The sequence below is a fragment of the Notamacropus eugenii genome, chromosome 1 (genome assembly GCF_028372415.1).
Source record: "Notamacropus eugenii isolate mMacEug1 chromosome 1, mMacEug1.pri_v2, whole genome shotgun sequence".
Taxonomy (NCBI): domain Eukaryota; kingdom Metazoa; phylum Chordata; class Mammalia; order Diprotodontia; family Macropodidae; genus Notamacropus; species Notamacropus eugenii.
The window spans coordinates 530857942-530878626 of NC_092872.1; the positions used below are offsets into that span (position 1 = coordinate 530857942).

The window sequence follows — 20685 nt, forward strand, 5'->3', positions numbered from 1 at the left end:
TCAATTCAATTCAGTAAATATTTTTTAAGTGCCTACTATGTGCCAGGGCAGGCAGGTGCAGTGGATAGAATTAGGAAGACTCATCTTCCTGAGTTCAAATCTGGCTTCGGACATTTATAACTGTGTGACCCTGTGCAAATCATTTAACCCTGTTTGCCTCAGTTTCCTCATCTGTAAAATGAGCTGGAGAAGAAAATAGCAAACCATTCTAGTATCTTTGCCAAGAAAACCCCAAGTGGCATCATGAAGAGTTGGACATGACTGAAAAATAATTGAACTATGTGCCAGGCACCATGCTAAGCACTGGGGATATTTTTGATACTGACTGACTTTGTTATATCAAGCAAGTCACTTGCTTGTGGTTCACTTCTCTAGGCCTCAATTTTGTCATCTGTAAAATGAGAGGCTTGGACTAGATGACATCTAAGTTCCCTTCCAGTTATGATACTATGTACATATATATGTATATATATATATGTATGTGTATTTTATTTTTGTTAACATTTATGTAATATGCTCAACTCTTAAAAATTATTTTTATTATTTATTTTTATTATGATTTTTATGATTTTTATTATTATTTATCACTATTTAATTTACTATTATTTAATTTATTTATATTTTATTATTTTTAATTAACATTTATATAATATGCTCAACTTAGATCTCATTTAGTAGTAATTAAGTTTAATATGATGCCCCCTCTCCCTAATCCATAAATCATAGGAGTGGTCAAAGAATTTAAACTTATTGCTGTGTTCTGCTAATCTTGTTCCTGATTTTCTCAGTCACTTGAGGATAGTTTTACTATTGTTCTGTTCTGAGAGCCTCTGTATTTATTCCCACAGGGTTGCTGGGAGAAAGAACACTTTTTTTGGAGTCAGGAGAGACTTGGGTTTGAATCTAGTCTCTGCCACTCCCTAGCTATGAGGCCCTGGGTAAGTCTCTTAATCTTTTGAAGTCTTGGTTTTCTCATCTGTAAAATGGAGAAAATAATACCTGTATTATGTTTCTTACAGAATCATTGTGCAGCTCAATAGTGACAATATATATTAAGTACTTTGAAAACGTTAAAGGGCTGTATAAATGATGGCTGAGCAGCGGATAGGAGTCAGGAAGTTCAAATTCTGCTTCAAATACTGTTCCACCTTGGGCAAGTCATTTAACTTCTCTCTGCCTTTGTTTCCTCCTCTATAAAATGGGGATAATAATAGTACCTACCTCCTAGGGTTATTGCGAGAATAAAATGAGCTAATATTTGTAAAGCATGTTACAAAATTTATAGTGTTATATAAATGTTATTATAATTATTTTGGTTACATAGAAATATGTGCTTTTTCTATAAATTGTGCAGAAATGTAAACATATAAAAGAGTACCATCTGATCAGTTACTAGCTAGAAAGGAGATTCTTAACCTGGGGTCCACAGACCCCTCTCCCCAGGGCTCCAGGTATAAATTTCAGGAGTCTATGAATTGGGATAGGAAAAAATCTATATATGTCCTATCTATCATTTTTCCCCTCTAGCTTACTGAAATGTAGGGGTAGCTAGGTGGGGCAATGCTGTGCCTGGAGTCAGGAAAACTCCTCTTCCTGAGTTCAGTCAAATCTGACCTCAGACACTGACTAGCAGTGAGACTCTGGGCAGGCCATTTAACCCTCTTTCCTCATCTATAAAAGAAGCTGGAGAAGAGAATGACTTCAGCATCGTTACCAAGAAAACCCCAAATAGGGTCACGAAGAGTTGGACATGACTGAAGATGATTGAACAACAACTGAAATGTAGAATTTCCTTCCATTATGAGGGTTTTTTTAGAAAAAAAAACCTGAGAAGAGGTCCATTGGCTTCACCAAAGGGGTTCATGACCAAAAAAGCTTACGAGCACCTAGGCTGGAATAACATTCATTGTATTTTATAGAATAAATGGTAAATTCATTTCTAGGTGAAGAAGGACTTGCTTTAGAGAATGAAATCCCAAGAATCCATGTTCAGACAGATTGAGTGAAGTGGGCTGTACTGGAATCACTCCCACTCAGTCTGAAAAAGAGAGCTGACATACATAGCATCTGACTCATCCCAGCTGTCAGGAATATTTCGTCAGACAGAATGCCATGCTCTCTGTAACCAAAAGACAATGTTTGAAAAGACATATAGGCCTCTCTTCACCTTGACATAATAGAGAGAGGTGATTTCTAGCCTTCTGAGGGCTCCTTATTCCATTAATTCATTTAAAATATTTTTTAAAGATATAAAACTGTTTTCCATAATTTTCATTGTGCATTTAATTCCTCTTAGGAATTGTCTAGCAGCTACATGATGAATGGGAAAGGATTTTAGACATTTAGAATGTAAAACGTTTAACCTTAGAGGTGCTGTATATGAGGACTGTGTACTTCTAAGTACCACATTTTAGCTAATTTAACCTTTGCAGTGATCACAGAGTCTTGTCTTGTCACCTGCAACCCAAATCACTATATTCCCTACACTTGTGAATTTGTGAATAGTCATCTCTCATCTTGGGTGTTGTAGTCAGTTCCTTTCTTAGAAATGAAGACCAGGGTTGCTCTGAACCATGTTTTTCTTTGACTCAGACCCAAAGGCTCCCACCAGTGGGTGTTCCCATGTGGAACTGCTGTCTTCACAGCACTGATGTTCAGCGAGAGGGTCCGAAATGGAACTGTGGCCTTCTACTTGCTATTACAAGCACAGAATTCTGTGGGTAAACATCAGGAGGAAAGCAAACAGCTTGAGAAATTTAAAAAAATCCATGCATTCTGGGGACACCAGAAGCAGACTGTCACTGAGTTCCTGTTCAGCATCCCAGTGAGCCTTCTTACTTGTTCCATTTGCTGTCATTGAGGATCACTGGAATTTTAGCCTAACAATAAAGCCATGTGTGGTCTCCCACGAGGATCTCAAAGAGTGTAGGAGGTAGCCACATAGAGCAGCTTTAGAATGAGAAAATCTGAGACTTGCGTTCTAAGCTCACAAAGTGCTTTGAGGTTTGCAAAATGCTTTATGTATTGTTTTATTTGATCTTTGCATCACACCTATAGCTATCTGACAAAGGAAACATGAGGGAAAGAGAAATCAAGTGACTTGACCAAGGTTACCTACCTAATAAGTTTCAGGGGCAGAAACTGCTCCAGGTTTCTTTTGCCTCCAAAATCCAGAATTTTCTTCTGTATCACACTAAATGTGTGTAGTAATGAGGAGCTCACTAACCCCGTAGAATAATCCATCATATTTTTGAACTCTTCCAAATGTTAAAATGTTAGTTATTCTGAACTGAAATCTGTCCCCCTCTCATTTCACCTACTTCTGCCCCCTGAAGCTGTGCATAAACAGCTTGCTCCCTCTTCTACATTAGTTGTGTCAAACTCGGAAATGGGGGCACCAAACCATTCATAAGGATCGCTGCTTAGAAAACCACAAATCAACATTATCTACATTGTATTTGTATTTATTTTGTTAAGCAGTTCCCAATTATATTTTACTCTGGTTCTGATAGCACTGTGGGAGAAGGGGCAACCCTCTGTAGATGATAGGCTTTCAAACAGCATGATAACTATCAACTTTTCTCTAAGGCATTTCTCCTCCAGGCTTAACATTTCCAGGGTTCGTTATTTCTTCTCAAGGCACCATTTGCCGAAGGACAATTTATAGGATAACAAACAACATTGTAAAAATCATCTCCGAAAGACTTTTAAGGACTCTGATCTATACAATAACCAACCACAGTTCCAGCACATCAATGATGAAGCAAACTGTCTGCCACCTGTCAGAGGCAATGGACTCTCGGACACAGAATGAGACCTATGTTTTCAGACATAGCCATTTCTTTGCTCGACCATGTGTCAGGGACTATTTTTGTACTGCCAGTCCCCAGCATAGTATCTTCTATGTATTAGGCATTTAATAGGATTGTTGGATTGAATTAGATAATGAATTACAAAGGGAAGAGACTGGAAGCAGGAATTCTAATCAGGATCAATTCTGCTGAGTCCTGGTGAGAGTGGATAAGGATTTGAACTAAATGGTGGCTATCTGAGTGGAAGGAAAGGAATAGGTGGCAAGGTTTGGCAATTGGTTAAATAGGGTGAAGAAAGAAGAGGGAAGAAATGAGGATGGTGCACTGTATGGTTTGTGGGGCCCTCAAAAGAAATAAGGAAGTTTGGAAAAGCATTGAGCTGGTGGTGATTGGTGGGGGTGGGATCAAATCCATTGTGGACATTTTGATTTTGAGATGGCAGTAAGACATACAGGTGGAGATGTCCATTAGCTAACTGGTGATGCAGAACTAAGGCTCAAGAGTGAGACTGTTCAGTTTTTCAGTTTGTCTGACTCTTTGTGATAGCATAGACCATAGTGCACCAGGCCCTTTTGTTCTCCACTATCTCCTGAAGTCTGCCCAAGCTCATGTTCATTGCTTCTATGACTCTATCTAGCCATCTCATCCTCTGCTGACCCCTTCTTCTTTTGCCTTCAATCTTTCCCAGCATCAGTCTTTTTCAATGAATCCTGCGTTCTCATCATGTGGCCAAAGTATTTAAGCTTCAGCTTCAGTATTTGTCCTTTTAATGAATAGTCAGAGTTAATTTCTTTTACCTATTGACTGATTTGACCTCTTTGCTGAACAAGGGATTCTCAAAAGTCTTCTCCAGCATTACAGTTTAAAAGTGTTAATTGTGCAGTGTTCATCTTTCCTTATAGTCCAACTCTCACAGCCATACATTGCTACCTGAAAAACCATAGCTTTGACTATATGGACCTTTGTCGGCAAGGAGATGTTTCTGCTTTTTAGTACACTGTCCAGATTTGCCATAGCTTTCCTTCCAAGGAGCAAGCATCTTTCAATTTCATGGCTGCAATCCAGACTGCAGAGTGATCTGAGCCCAAGAATATAAAATCTGACACTGCTTCCATTTCTTCTTCCTCTGTTTGCTAGGAAGTGATAGGACCAGTTGCCATGATTTTAGTTTTTTAATGTTAAGTTTCAAGACAGCTTTGACACTCTGTTCTTTCACCTTCATCAAGAGGCTTTTTGATTCTTCTTCACTGATTCTCAATAGTAACAGTTTCTCTTTCTCTCCTACTTTAAAGGTTAGTTTAGTTATTTTTTTTTTCTTTCGCTCATTAAAAGGGCCATTCCCTGACTACTTCTTAAATAGGCCTGTTCATTCAATGGGCATTACTTCCCTCGAAGTGAATGTATCAAAAGGCCTAGGCTAAAAAGGCCAAGGTCTCCCATTGCATCCTGGGCCATCTCCAGTCATCTTGATGAATATCTGGTCACTGGACCCAGATGGCGCAGGAGGAGAAAGTGAGGCTGGTGACCTGCACAGCCCTCCCTCACTCAAAACACAGTCAAGTGCAAGTCATGTCATCATTTCTCTGATGGCATGGTGTTCTTCAAAAACGAAGGATGAACACAACAACAATCAGAGTGGCATTGTCTGCTTATCTGAAATTGTTGATATTCCTCCCAGCATCCTTAAAGCTTTTGATTTGTCTAATCTGCCATTTTGCATGACGTTCTCTGGATATAACTTAAATAAGGTGACAATATGTAACCTTGCTGTATTCCTTTCCCAAACTCAAACCAATCAGTTCCATATTTGATTCTAACTATTGTTTCTTGACCCGCATACAAGTATCTCAGTAGACAAGTGGAATGACCTATTACTTTCATCTCTTTGAGGACTTGCCACAGTTTGTTGTGATCCACTTAGCTAAGGATCTTAGTGTAGTCAATAAAGCAAAAGTAGTTGTTTTTCTGGAACTCCCTTGCTTTCTTCGTAATCCAGTGAATGTCGGCAATTTGGTCTCCAGCTCCTCTTCCTCTTCAAAAACCCAGGCTACTCTTCTGGTAATTCTCAGTTCACATATTGCTAAAGCCTAATTTGCAAAATCTTAAGCATAATCTTGCTGGCATATGTAATGAGTGCAATTTTTTGGTAATTTGAACATTTTTTTTGGCATTGCCCTTCTTGAGGACGGGGAAGTAAACTGACTTTTTCCAATGCAATGACCATTATTGAGTTTTCCAAATTTCCTGGCATATTGAGTGCAACACTTTAACAACATTGTCTTTTAGGATTTTAAATACTTCAGCTGGAATTCTATCATCTCCACTAGCCTTACTGTTAGCAATGCTTCCCAAGGCCCACTTGACTTCATTTTCTAGGACACATGACTCTCATCACAGGATGCCATTGTGATTATCAATGATGTTAAGATCTTTCTTGTGTATATTCATGCCCTCTCCTAATCTTTTCTACTTCAGTTAGGTCCCCTCATTTTTGTCTTTTATCATGCCTATTTTTGCATGAAACACTCCCTTGATATCTCTAACTTTCCTGAAGCAATCTCATTTTTCTCATTCTATTGTTTTATTTCTTTGCCTCACTCATTTAAGAAAACCTTATTTCTCCTTGCTATTTTCTGGAATTCTGCTCTCATACCACTTGCTTTCCTCAGCTTTCTGTTAAACTGAGATAAGGACTAGATATGTACATTCCAGACTTAGTTCTATGGAGATGACAATTGAACCACCTGGAGCTGATGATATTGTCAAAAGAAAAGGAATAGACAGAGAAGGGGGCCCAGTATAGAGCTTTGGGGCAGACCAATGCTTAGGGATGGGAGATGGATAATTTTTCAACAAAGGAGACTGAGTCAGAATGGTAGGAAAAGAACAAAGAAAAGTGTCAGAAAATCTGAAGAAAATAATTTCCAAGAGGAGGTCATGTTCAGCAATATCAAAAGCTGAAGTGAGAGCAAGAGAGATGAGGTCTGAGAAAAGACCATTGGATCTGACAATTAGGAGATCCTTGGTAATGTTAGAGAGAGCAGGGGCAGAAGAGGAGTGGGTTACAAGTAGCCAAGAAGTTAGTGAGAAGTGAGGAAGTGGGGGCAACAATATTTACTGCTCAGTGACATTAGGCGAAGTCACACACATACATACCCTGCTGACTGGGACCACGACCAAGTTATGGTATCTTCTCTGCTGGATCCTCACTGCTCATGGCAATTCCTTTATTCATCCCTGATTGACTTTATTACATTCCCCACATTGACTATAGACAAAGGTTTTTTTTTTTCTAGCAATTTCGCTATGAAAGGGCAGAGAGATCTGGGATGATAACTTAAGGGGATAGTAGGATCAAGTCAAAGTATTACCTTTCGTACCTTTTTAAGCAGGAGAGAATAATCTAGTAGATAGATTATGATGAAAGAGAGGATAGTGATGCTCCAAAAACTAGAAGAAAGGAGATCAAGGGCACAAAAGAGGGGTTCACTTTGGCAAGAAGAGCCAGCTCTTTGTCAGAGACTGGAGCAAAAGGATGGAGAACAGAGGTATCAAACACACATCCAACAACACTCGTGAGTGTGGCCTGAATCAGATTAAAATGTAATTGGGAAATATTTCACAAAATTAAATTTAAAAAATATAAAGACATGCATAGTGTTTCTAAGTCATTATGTGACTTGCAGAGATCCTTTGTGTTGCAGAGGTGGAGTGAAGGTGTAGGACTTAGGAGGCTGATTAATTGGGAGGCCAGGCTATCTGACAAGGTACTTTTCAAGTATACTGACCTCCCTTAGTCTGAGGAGAGGGTTTGGGATGGAGGGGAAGATGGTGAGTCAGGTGCTGAACTCCAAACAAGGAGGGAGAATGACCTAAGATTGGTAGATAAGCAAGATAGGTGGGAATGAACCTCAAAGGAAGATGTTGCTGAATGATGGTGGTAGGGAGTGGATCAGAAAGTGATGGTGAAGTGTAGAGAAGATGCCTATTCTTTCTCTTGACTCAGAGTGTCTATGGAAGAAGGCATGCCCATTTACTGGAGAGGGTACTTAGAAAAGTCGTGTCTTCTATGGAGAGCTAGATAAATGAATGAAAAAGCATTTATTAAGTAAGCACTTACTGTGTCTGGCACTGTGCCAAAGCTCTGGGGATGTGATATAAGCAACCACAAGAGTCCTGCCCTCAAAAACGTGTTATCTAAAAGGTGAAGACAACGCATGTAGAGGAGTCGTGCCTAGGGAGGATTGTTGTGGGCAGGGAAGCCAGAGAGAATGGTAACTGCAGTCATAGGACAAATGACTGATGTGCTCTTTCCAGGAATGGTAGTGTTGATTTGATTGCTTTTCTCAGACACAGAGTTGGACGACATGGATTGGAGATGGCTGGGAAATGGCATTAGGGGCCTCAGGATGAGCAAGGCAAACACTTGTCAGAGATCAGGGTCATGAGAATGAGAACTTTAAGAAATTTCAGTGAATGAAAGAAGATGGAAGGACTTGCAAGGAAAAGGTCTAACCTGCAGCCTTGAGGCCACATGTGGCCCTCTAGGTCCTCAAGTGCAGTCTTTTGACTGAATCCAAACTTCACAGAATAAATTCCTTTAACGAAAGGATTTGTTTTGTAAAACTTGGACTCCGTCAAAAGGTTGCACCCAAGGACCTAGAAAGCCACATGTAGTGTCAAGGCCTCAGGTTCCCCACTCCTGGAATCTGAATGGAAGTTTGGCCTCTGAAATGAAGGCATGATAGGGATAGGACTGAAATGGATGCAGGGTGATGAAGTTTTCACTTGGGCAACTTGAGACTTTAGGTCATAGCCTGAGTGGATATGGAGAGTGAAGGAGAGCAAGAGCCAAAGATGACTTGGAGCATATAAATCTGAGTGACTAGAGGTGATGACATCAAAATGAGTACAGAAGTGGAGAAGTTGGGATTAAAGGGGAGAAGATTTTGGATATATTGAGTATGAGGTGGTGGTAGAATGTCCAGATCTGTTAGTCATTTGGAGACGTTTCCTTTCTTTTCCCCTTCCTGCATCCCTCAATTACAATTACTACGATTTTTACCAATATATTTTTGAGTTATTATTTTTAGTGTGTACTATGCAATTTAGCACAAAAATTATATTTTATCATGTGGTATTTGATTTTTGATTCATTTTCTTTAATTTTTTATTTCTTGTTATATTTATAAACCCCTTACAGGCAGGCACAGTATCTTATACTTTTAAAAAAATAGTCCAGAATGTTTAGCATGGAGTTGTGCACATAATAGGTACTTAATAAATATTTGTTGATTGATCACTAGCATTGTTTGAGGTACCATGGTCATGTGCTGAGTCAATGCAAATTTGGTTACAACACTGAGATACAGCCATAATGTACTTCATAATGTACTTCCTTAATTGATTGACACTAGTTGGGGCAACATGATGTAGGGTATAACTACGTATCATAAAAGTTGTTCTTTTCTCATTGTGTCTGGTATTTTTGCTTTTATCTAATGGTATGTTCAGATGATCATTATTAAATTATTAGATAAAATGGGATGGGTTTTAGATGATACAGGTGAGCCCTTACTGAGCTTCTAGATGTAGCTGCAGAAATAGTTTAGCATTACTAAAGAGGAACTGTATAAAGTATTAATTTCATTTTGAATGCAGGTCACTTTTGATGTCCAGTAAGTATACAGATTGAGCTACTGGATTTTTTGGGTAGAGAAGCAACGTATAAAAATAATTTATTTTAAATAATTTGTCTAAGTGATATCTTGAAAAAATGGGGGAATTCTGTGAGACAGAGGTGAAATGGGAGTATATTATAGGCATGGCAGATATCCAGCGGTCAAGCGTGAGAAAAAGAAGACACATTTGGCTGGATCTGTAGAGTGTGAGAAAGGGAATAATGTATAATGAAATTAGAAATGTAGGTTTGGGTCAGGTTGCAAAGGGATTTAAAGGCTAAATAAAAGAGTTTATCTTTTATACAAGTGGCAATATGAAGTCATTGGAGTTTGTCATATAAGGAGGGGCATGATCAGGCATGAGTGTTAGGAAAAATCACTTTAGTAACCATGTGGAGGATGGAATGGACTAGTTGGAGACTTCAGTCAGGGAGATCACTTAGGAGGCAATTGCAATTGTCTAGGTGAGATGTGATGACCTGAACTAAGGGTGGTGGTTGTATGAGTGGACAGAAGGGTCAGATTTGAGAGATGCTGAGGTAGAGAGGGTAAGCTTGGCAACTGATTGGATATGTGGGGTAAGGGAGAGTGAGAGTTGATGGAAACTTAAGAGGTTTCCAAGAGAGTGAGTGTAGAGAGAGAAGAGATGGCCCAAGATAGAGCTTTGGGAAACACCCTCTCTTAGGGTCTGGCATTGTGATACGAATGATAAATCAGCAAAGAAGACTGGGAAGGAGTGATCAGACAGATAGGAGAAGCAGAACAAAATAGTGTCATGAAAACCTAGAGAGGAGAGGGTGGTCAGCAGTGGTAAAAGGAGCAGAGAAGTGAAGAAGGATGAGGATTGAGAAAAGATGGTTAGATAAACAAAAAGGGCAGGCATAGGAATAGGTAATATAGGTCTTTAGTTAACTCTAAAAGGCTAACACTGGTGGAAGGTGGCTGATCAACAACAGCTAGTTGTAATTAGATTGACAATTAAGCTGCACTTTGACCTGAAGGTGTCCATACCCTTTAAATCACGAATCATTTCCCCTCAGGTACTGGTAGAGAAATCTGATCAAATACCCTCCTTCTAAGGAGGGGGGGGCAGGGAATGACAGAGGAGCTGAAGGGCAACAAACTCCCTTCTACTTTGAGACTGTCTGCAGCCAGTATATACAAGCAGGCAGTTAGAATCTCTGCATGAGTTTTTAATATAGGCTGACCCATTTTATTGAAGTTGGAAGAATTCATTAACTTTGGGAGGGGGTAAGGGAGAGGAGCAGAGAGGAGTAGAAGAACCAGGCCCATACCTCTTGATAGCAAAGCACTTCTGTACTTTTTTCCTGTATATCCTTTCCTGTGTGTCTGCATTTTGTCTTCTCCTGTATTATGGTTAAGCCCATTCTTAGTGAGGTCTTGTGTACTGGGCTGTGCTGTGAGCTTCCTGAGATCTAGAGCACTGAGAATACCAAAGGAGTCAGTGATAGCTGTGTTTTTGATGAGATTGTCTGAATTCTTCACCCATTCTCCCAAGTGTGACTAGTGTGACTATTGGCACCTGTGAGACCCCAAACTGTGCCCTGTTTTATACACATGGCTGTCAGTTAAATGTCTCTCTAATTCCCATCATGAAACCCCAGGGTTTCCTTCTCAGGATAGTACTGCATGTATTCATTCACACTTTGTTGCCAGGACCTTCTTATAAACAAGCTTTCTTTTTTTGTAGAATGACTGGGATTCAGGATTTAGTTGGTCTGGCCATATAACAGTGGAATTAATTGAGGGAATGAAATGTTTGATCTTGAGTTTGATATCTTATGTTTTGTGAGGGAGCGCTTATTCCAAATATAGCTGGGCCCTGATTAGTGCAAATAGTGAATCCTGTGAGGTGGAATTCCAATGAGCACTATCTGCAGTTATACTTATGTAAATATGGCAGTTGGTTTCAGCCCAATGGAAATGTACAGTGCACAGTCAAATAATGTGATCCCTTCATAGGTGTGATTCAATATTTGCATTAATTGGGACCTAATTATAATCAATTTTTCAAAGGATTCCTCCCAGAAAGAGGATACTTATGAGATAAGTAAGCAGATCCTCAGGATACATTTTTTTTTTTGGTTGGTAGGAATGTAGTAAATGTTATAAATTTTCTCACCAAAAAACAAAAGGAAGACAAAAAAGATATGTCGGAGTACTTAGGAATGCTTTGAGCTCTTCCAAACACTTTAAAAAAGATTAACTTAATTTTGATGTCAAGTTGTCAAATATTGCTACACCATTTAATGCTCTAGGATTTTCCAACAGCTGGTGGTGAGAATATATGCAGGTGCCTAAAAGGAACAGGCAAATCCAACACAACATAAATAGCTTTTCTAGGCCGACTCAGAAAATGCTGCAGAGAAAGTTGGAAGAAACTTATACAGCATAAATGTTTAAAATAACCCAAATAAAAAAGTGTTCTAAGCAACACATTGTGATCAAAAATTGTTGCCAAGAAAGAGAATTTTGAGGATAAATTTTTAAATTTCAGAAAATATCTCTGACATAGGCTTCAGACAAAGTACGTACAATTTAATTTTGTCTTTCTCTTTTCTAGGAAGCCTTAGAAAAATGTTATCACCAAATAAGAACTATGTAGTTGGTCAACTTATTCCTTGAGACAATTGTTAATTAACTAGCTTTGCAATTTTTATCATGGAACTCCACCATAAAATATCCAGTTTCTCTATTAAACTAAATATTTAAATCAGTTTAAATTTAATACAAGATTTAAGCTGTACTTACTGAATAAAATAAGTACCGGTTATGTAAAAGAGAGAAGGGGGAGAAGTTATTTAAGAAGAAAATACTAAAATAAAAATAATACTATAAAAAATACTCCTAAGAAAATCCAGGAACAAGGGAAAGGATACTTGCAAGAGGAGAAAGAAAAGTGATATTGACATGGGAGCCAACACACTACAGACCACCTGGAAAGAAGCCAAAAACGAGATGCTAAGTTTGATCTTGCCGTTTGCTGGAGCTCTCTCGCTGCCAAAGCACACAGTTCAGTATTTTGGAGGATCTGGTACATCACTGATGTGGGAATTCTTTTCAACAATGTAATTCACAACTCCAGTTTGCTGTCCGTTTGCCATGCCTGTCCTAGATAGATGTGTTGATTGATGAGCTTTGAGCTGTCTATCCAGTTTTATAGTCTGGAGTAAGCATTCTTCATTTACTTGAGTTTCCCTCCATGAATGATTGCTCCAAACATTTCTGAATGATCACTGTATCTTAGGCTGGTTTTTCCTTAATGCCAGATCTACTTTCTCTTAGAAAGTCTGTTAAGGCAGGGTGACTTAGAACAATAATTTGATACTTCCTTGGTTGGGGTTTGCATCTGTGAGATCAGGAGAGAGCAGGGGACAAAATTTTACCTAGTGGGTTCCATCCCAGCAGGGGTTCTTAACCTTTTATGCCATGGGACTCCCTTTGGTAGTCTTGTGAAGGCTGTGGATCTCAGAATAATGTTTTAAAATGCAAAATATAGGACTAGGAAGAAAACCAACTATATGAAATTAGTTATTATATATAAGAAAAAAACAAGTTTTGTGACCACAGATTCTGTGACCTTGATTCTCCTTAGTCTGCCTACGTATAGCTTGTTTACAATAGGTCTTACTTAAAGTTGCTTGTGGCGGATCCTGGAGGACCTCCTGGCTTTCAGCTGAGTAGGGGGGTGGAGGGGGACAAAGAGGGGGCCAGGAGGGAGGGAGGAGGGTTTTTGCGGTTTGCCCCCCAGCTGATGTGCCAGTGCTAGTCTGCGGGGTGCCAGCATCCGGAAGCTCCTCAGAGGCCCCAGGCTGTCTTGGCCTAGCAGGTACAGATCCCATCCCTTCCTCCCTCAGGTCTCTGGGAAGGAATCGGCGGGAGAGCCCAGATCTCCTCAAGTCCGGTGTTCCTGCCACGACCGCTTAGGAGTCTTTTCTTAGGGACCAGGAACGGTGCCGGCCGCCTGGGCCTGGGCCTGAAGTCCGAGGACATGCGTTCGAATCCTGCCTCTGACACGTGCTCCCTGGGAGATTTGGGGCAAGAAGCTTAACAGCACCCTGCCTAGGCCCCAGCTCGCTCATTTATAGGAGAGAGGGCTGGGTTGGAGGCCTGAGGCCGGTCCAGCTCTGGATCTGGGTTCAGGGAGAGGACGGGGCTCGGAGCGGGGGGGTCACGGGCCCACTAACGGCTTGTTGACAACATTCATAATGGAAAGAGGTGAGAATTTCAGTTCGCCGTTAGTGAGAATAAGGACGTAAGGTGCTCCGCAGGCAGCCTGGCGCGGGGTGCACGGCCCCTGGACGACGCTGGTCACCCAAGGCCTCCAGCTCCACCTCCGCGAGGCTGCCGAGGGCACAGGCCGCCCGCCTCCTCCCCCTTTCCTCTCGGTCTGCGGCGGGGCGGCCGCGGGGTGGGAGGCCGGGCGGGCCGGGCCGCGGTCGGGGTCACGGTCACGGTGGCGGTCAGGGTCAGGGGGCACGCGCTGCGGCTGCGTCCCGGGCGCGCCTGCGTGCATGCGCCAGCCGGTCCCCGCGCCCCGGAGGCGGCGGCCGTTGGAGGCGGGTCGGGGGGAGGCCCGAGGAGCTGGCGGGGCGGGGCGTCTCCCGAGGCTCGGCGGCCCGCGGCGGCGGCGGCGGCCGGCCCGCTCAGTGCTGCTCGCGGCGTGGTCGGGCGGAGGCGGCGCCGTCTGCTCTCCTGTGGCGCGGCCTCCCCTCCCCGCCCCGGCCCCAGCCCTCGGCGCGGCTCCCCGAGAGAACCCGGAGGAGCGCAGGTGGGGGCGGGGGAGAGCGACGGGAAGGGGGTGGGGGCGGCCCGGGCGCGCGGAGCGTGCGTGGCGCGGGAGGGAGGGACCACCAGGGCGGGGGGCAGCCGGGCCTCGGCGCCGGGGTCGCGTGGTGGTGGTGATGGGGTGAGGAAGCCTTCCGTCCGGGAGCGCGGATGCCGAGGAGGGTGCACCTGCCGCGCGCTTTCCCTGTGGCATCTCAGCTGGTAGAGAGCTGGGGCTAGGAGGGGCCTGAGAGGCCCCCAGTCCGCCCCCACGGGGAAACTGAGGCCGAGGGGGCCGAGGGGGCCGCGGGGGCCCAGGGGGCCCAGGGGGCCCGCTCGCTAGTAGTCCAGTGGCAGAGGCAGGGGCTCGCTCCAGATCCGCTTAGCCCTTGATTGCGTGGCGCCCTCCAGGGTCAAGGGGACTTCAGAGTTCTTCCATCCGGGCTGGGGGTTGTTGCAGGGCAGAAGTCGGAGGGTCCGAGGCCCGGAGCTGGAAGGAACTTGAGAAGCCGTCTGGTCTGATTTTACCGCTGAGATTAAGGGAATGGTCCCAGATCGCCCCGGTAGTGCGAGGCAGAGGAGGCGCTTGAACCTTGTTCTCGGACTCCACCGGCGGGGCTCCTTCCTCCCGTCCTAGTTTTCCAGTGTAATTACTTACGGGGAAGCTTTTTAAAAATGCTGTTACATTTGACACGGGCTCCCTGTTCATGCTGGAAGACTGATCCGTCAGAGGTGATGACTGTTGTCTTCAAGACTGTGCAAGCCTGCCGAATGGAATAGTTCTAGTGTTTATTCCAGAAAAAGGTTAAATTGAGTTTAATTTTTTAGGTTCTTCAAAAAAGGGATCGTAATGTTTTGCTTTTTATTGTTATGAATGGTAACTCATCCAGAAAAATCTGTCAGCACTTCTAAAGTTGTATCATTGCTGTGCTGTGTTCTCCCTTACAATGTGATTATTTTCTCACCCCTATTGTTTATGTATACAAGTTTATATATTACAACATTGGATTGTGTTGTAGGTGGCCTTGTTATGTATGAATATTTTGTTTTTTTAAAGAGGAATGTAAGCTGCTTGTGAGCAGGACCACACATTTATTTTTTTGGTACCTTTCCACAACGTATAGTGCACTTCTGGGTGCATAGAATACAATGAACAAACTTTGTGTTATAGCAAATAAATAGCTTTCTGAGTGTGCACTGAAATATCCATTTTGGTCAGACAGCTTTGAAATTTCTTGGGGATAATAAATAATCATGATGGATGAATATGCATTTTGAGTAAAGGAGCCTAAGAGATGCAACTCTGTGTGAATGTGACTGGAAACCCCTAGCTGCTGGCAGACAAAAGGTGTGTCCTGGGCCCCTGGCGTTCCTCAACTATCTTCGTGAACCGTGTGCTCTGCTTCTGAAATAGAATTCTTATTAAGTGGGCATTGGCCAAGCTTCCTTGAGGCAGTCCCTCAGAGCAGTGTTGTAGGATTATGGTATTCAGGAGTGATGAAACTAGACTGGAATTCTGTCATGGGGTTTTCCAAGTTGAAGCTTGGGAGGTATGAATCTATTCTCTGGTTGCTGAGTGGTATCTATCATATACACAGTAACTTAGAACTAATACCACCTCACTTCAATAGATGTCAGCTGTAGTTATCTGTTTCATGTACAGTTATTACTTGCATAACATTGCCACCATGAACATCAATAACATTGTCAAAGCATAACCACACTCCATCATAACATCTTAAGCCTTTTTATAGTGCTAGGACTCTTGCAGGGGTAGCCCTGGCTTTTCCTCTTTTATTCCCAGGGGATCCTCAGCTCCATTCTGCTCCCCATAGCTCTTCCTCTGACAATAAGTGCCCTCTGTAATGCTGTACCACCTAAAGTGGGGATAATTGATTCTACAGAAGTGAAACACCAGGCAAAAAATGCTTGTCATTGATGAATTGCTGTGCTTACTTGCTCCTCTCCCCCAAAAGCACATAAGTAATATTGAGTTGCACTTAATAAACTAACGTCTGGTAAACTAAAGTGTATGTGGATAGATGCAATAATAAATGCTGTCATTTTGCCTTTTTTTCATAATTTTTCATAACAAAATCAACTTAAGCTTTAAATAGGTAATTGATGGCAAGAGATGGACAGATACCCCCCCCCCCAAATTAATTCTTTTACCTTAAAGCTGAAAATAACGTTTTTTCTCTTGTAAAAATATATTGTTCCTCCATAATCTCTAGAGGAAATTCTTGCTACTATTATATAAAAAGAAGTTTGACCTGAAAGGAAACATCAGTAATACCCTACATACTATTTTCTGAAGCTCCAAATTTATTCATATCAAGTCTTTTTCTTTTTACCAAAAGCGCAGAGGCCAGCAGGTTTCTGTAAGTAGGGATAAACTGTAGTGTTGGAGAAAGAACAATTACTACAGCCCCTGCTTCCTGGGAGACTGTGGTTGCTTGAACTGAGAATTCTGAACTCAGGGGCTCCAAGCTCAGCCTTCTCCTGGCTCCAATATGATCAGCTCCCAGTAGTGAACTGGCCTAGGTTAGTGATGGAGTAGGTCAAAGTTCAAAAGAACATCTGTATCAAAAGAAAATAAAACTTAGTTGGAACCTTGATTCTTCTATTTTGTATTTGGTTTTGGAATGTAATTTAGTGATTTGCACTTGCCTACACATATGAAGATGCAGTTTTTCAAATATGCAGTGAAGCCTCATGTGAAGAACCTAATTCAGGAGGAGCTAGAAAACTGTCCTCATGCTATTTTTCTTCTGACCAGAAATCATCCCTGTTTCCTTCGCAGTTGCTAGGAACAGATGATATCACTTCTCAGAATCTGATAAAGCACCATGTAATTGTAGGATCTCAGAGTTGGAAGAGACCTGAGAGGTCATCTATTTTCAACCTGAACCTTTTAGACAGAAATCTCCTTTATAACATTCCCAGAAAGTTATTCATGCTTATTCAAAGAACTGTGGTTGTGGGCAGCTCGTTTGGCTAGTACTGTTTGTTAGAAAGCTTTCCTTCACATTGACTTTAAATCTTGCTCCCTCCAGCTTCTTCCTGTTGTTCCTCTGCCTTTTGATTCTAATCAGACCAAATGTAATCCTTCTGTTACATCCTAACCCTTAAAATGCTCGAAGATAATGGAGTCTTTTGCTTTAGGAGCAGTGCAGTTTCTTCCCTTAGTCCTCATATAGAAGACTGCCTTCCTCTAGACACCCTCCAGCTTGTCAATATTTTTTCTCTCTAATTATGATCTAATCATAGCTGAATACAGTGAGACTATTATGTCTTTCATTCTGGACATTACTTCTTCCATGCATCCTATGGATTGCATTATTTCTTTTTTAAAAAATTTCATCCTATTAAATATCTTTGAGATCTGTTCTTTAAATATGTAGGACATGTATCATTCTTGATGATGATGATAATGATAATAAAAGCTCATGGATCTATAGAACCTGAAGGTTTACAAAATACTTTTTCTCACAGTAAATACCCAGTGAATACAGCAAAAATTAACATTCCCATTTTACAGATGAGGAAACTAAGTAATTTTGAGTGACTTGCCCATGTTCATACAGGAAGTGTCACTGATCATTTGAGCCTAGGCTTTCTGACCCCAAGTTCAGTGTTATCATAGCCCCTTTTCTTCTTTGACAACTAGTTCTTTGTCAGGATCAGGTTAATGGTTCTCCTTAACCTTCTCTTTTTTTGAAGAATGAAACAACCATTAAGGCAATCAGACATTTCTTGGCTGCTCTTCTTTTAGCAGAGAGCATTTGAACAGCTATCAGGTGTCTAAAAGCCTAATCACTTATATAATGTGTCTCTGGGCCAGGTTTGAATTTGTTTGCTGAATTCATCCATTTTCTTCTGTCTGGGGCTCTGTGTTTCTAGGCCAGGTTTGAATTTGTTTGCTGAATCCATCCATTTTCTTCTGTCTGGGGCTCTGTGTCTCTAGGCCAGGTTTGAATTTGTTTGCTGAATCCATCCATTTTCTTCTGTCTGGGGCTCTGTGGTGTTCCTACCACAATTTTGCCTCTGTTTCTCTCTTTGTTGACATCACCCAAATGATCTTGTTTGTGCTTAGTCCATCTGGTTTGTGTAGCTCCAATTTTGTCATCTGTCCTTACTGCATCTGCCACACAGGATTGTAAGACTGAACCGAGATATTGTACATAACGATCTTTGCAAATGTTAAATCCTAATATAAATGTTAGTTATCATATATGATGCTCGTCTACCTCTCTAATGGGTTATCATTGAATAAGATATCCTATTTATTTGTCATATTCCAGTTGAGTCAAACCTGCCCAAATTTCAGTTATAACTGTGAGGTCAGACTTCCCTCATTGCATTCAGGTCTCTGGTTCCCATTGTTTATTTCTTGTGCTTTTTGCATATGATCAGTTCATAGTTCTAGAGCTGGAAGGGGGTACCTTCATCGCTTTACAGCTAGTAAACTGAGACCTGGGGAGGTTAAGTGCCCCAAATCACTTAGCTTGTAAATAGAAGAGTAAGAGTTAAACCCAGGTCTTCTGACTCTTCAGCTACTGCTCTGGTCACTGAGAGTATGAATTTTATTGTCTCTCTTATTGTCTCTTTTGATTACTTGGCCTGTTCGTTGATATTCTTGTTGGAGGTAGGTAAGCAATTTTTCTCTCTCTTCTTCCCTTCCCCCTTGGTCAAATAATTTAGGCAGTTATATTTTTATCAACCTTATTTGATGCAAACCACCCCTGGCTGAAAGCCTGTCATTCCAGTATCTTAAGCTCTAGTACAGAGATCTAAATCCTGTTCTCCATCATTACCTTCCTAAGTAGCTGTTTGCTTCCCAAGTTCCCAACTTTCTCTTCTGAAAGCCCAAACCTTCAGTCAGCAGTGGTGATAAAAGTGTCACGTGTGCTCCTGAGGTCTTAAGTTTCTTGCCTAGGATGTCATAATCCCTAGCAATACTTTCCAAGTTCCTTGTGATAGCATTTGGCCCAAGAGAAATAACAAGGACTGAGCAGTGATTATCATGTTCAACAAATATCTCCTTACCTAGTACATGCTTCTTGAATTCAACCTGGCATGTCTCCCTGGAAGAATCCTCAACTCTCTTGGGAGGAGTAGTATATACTTGCCATGCAGCTTGAGAGAAATCCTGTCCGTACTCCACCTCTTTATGTTGGCCAGGTGCTACAGATGGAAGCTAGGCCTAGAATTAAGTAGCTCAGCAGGGTAGAATGAAGTTGCTGGTTATTAGTTCACAAATTTCCTGGGAGCAGTGAAGCAACATGCATGATTTGTTTCCAAAGTCCCTGTTTTCCAGCTCTTTCGGAGCTCAGAATCAGCAGAGATCTTATATAGTATCCCCAAGAAATGGTGACTCCAAGACAGTGCCAATAGATACTTGAAAGCAAAGTTTATTATGTGATCACAATTTTTCACAAAAGTTTTACTTAATGTTGAGACAGAATGGAAATTCATCATAGAAGAGATTTTTTTTTTTGTATGTGAAAAAACAAGACCATTGTATTGCATGTAGTAAGTGATGATAGATAACTGTCCCTGTCAGCATTCCAGAGTAGTAGACCTTAATAGGTAATTTTTGCTAGTGGATACTTTGTGTCATTGTGTCTTAGTAAGCTAAGAGGGCACCAACCCCACCCTTTTAGATTAGTGTGGAATTTTGAAACAGGTTTCACTTATTATATATTGTGAAATATGCTGGGTGTCATCACCCAAGGCTCTCTGGTGAAAAATTTCCATTGTCATTGACGGAGATTGTGTTGGACAAGTTTTATTACTTCAGACCGGTTTGCTGAAAGGACCAGGAAAAAAAACAGCCCTGCAATTGGAAACTGAAAAGACAAGATCCATTATTAAGGGGAAAAGGTTACTTTTTTTTTTTTTTAAAGATGACTTTAGAGGTAAATATTCTAAGCTGTATGGGAGTAAGAGTGTTTTTTGTTTTTGCCTTAAAGGTGGCTTTCTAGAGGATGACCATAGAAGACCTTCCAGATCTTCCCTCAGAAGGAAATTCTTTGATTGGAAGATACCCATTTTTATTTTCAGGTTCTGACACACCGGTTATCTTTTCAGTTTCTGCAGCACCAATGCCTTCAGACTGTGGTATGTTGTGTAGCAGTTTTAACTTTCTGTGAACCAGCAAATTGATTCTGTGTCTGCTTTTATTTAGGCTTTTGCATTTTCATTCTAAAACCGTGCACAGTATTTTGCACATGTTCCAAAAGCTCTGTTTTTATTATAGCTGACTTTCAGCATCTGCATTCCTGAGCTGATTGCTTTATTTCTTGTGTCAACACTTGCATTTCACTTAAAAACATATATTTATTTTAAGCAGTAATGGCAGACTTCTTGAATTTGCAATTTAGAAAGTGATACAAATTTCC

The 20685-nt window shown here is 41.4% G+C and overlaps 1 protein-coding gene across 13 annotated transcripts in view; it reads left to right on the forward strand.

Moving 5' to 3' along the window:
- Positions 1–20685, forward strand: part of CLIP4 (CAP-Gly domain containing linker protein family member 4) — a 170196-nt gene that overhangs the window by 27555 nt on the left and 121956 nt on the right. For 10 of the 13 annotated variants that reach the window (XM_072634093.1, XM_072634094.1, XM_072634095.1 and 7 more), the window contains 2 exons: positions 849–938; positions 20257–20404. In XM_072634093.1, the coding sequence (XP_072490194.1) occupies positions 20272–20404 (133 nt within the window). In that variant the 5' untranslated portion in view covers positions 849–938; positions 20257–20271. Of the gene's footprint in view, positions 1–848; positions 939–1019; positions 1154–14155; positions 14286–20256; positions 20405–20685 lie in introns of those variants that run through there. The other 3 variants (XM_072634089.1, XM_072634088.1, XM_072634091.1) reach the window with 2 other exon arrangements.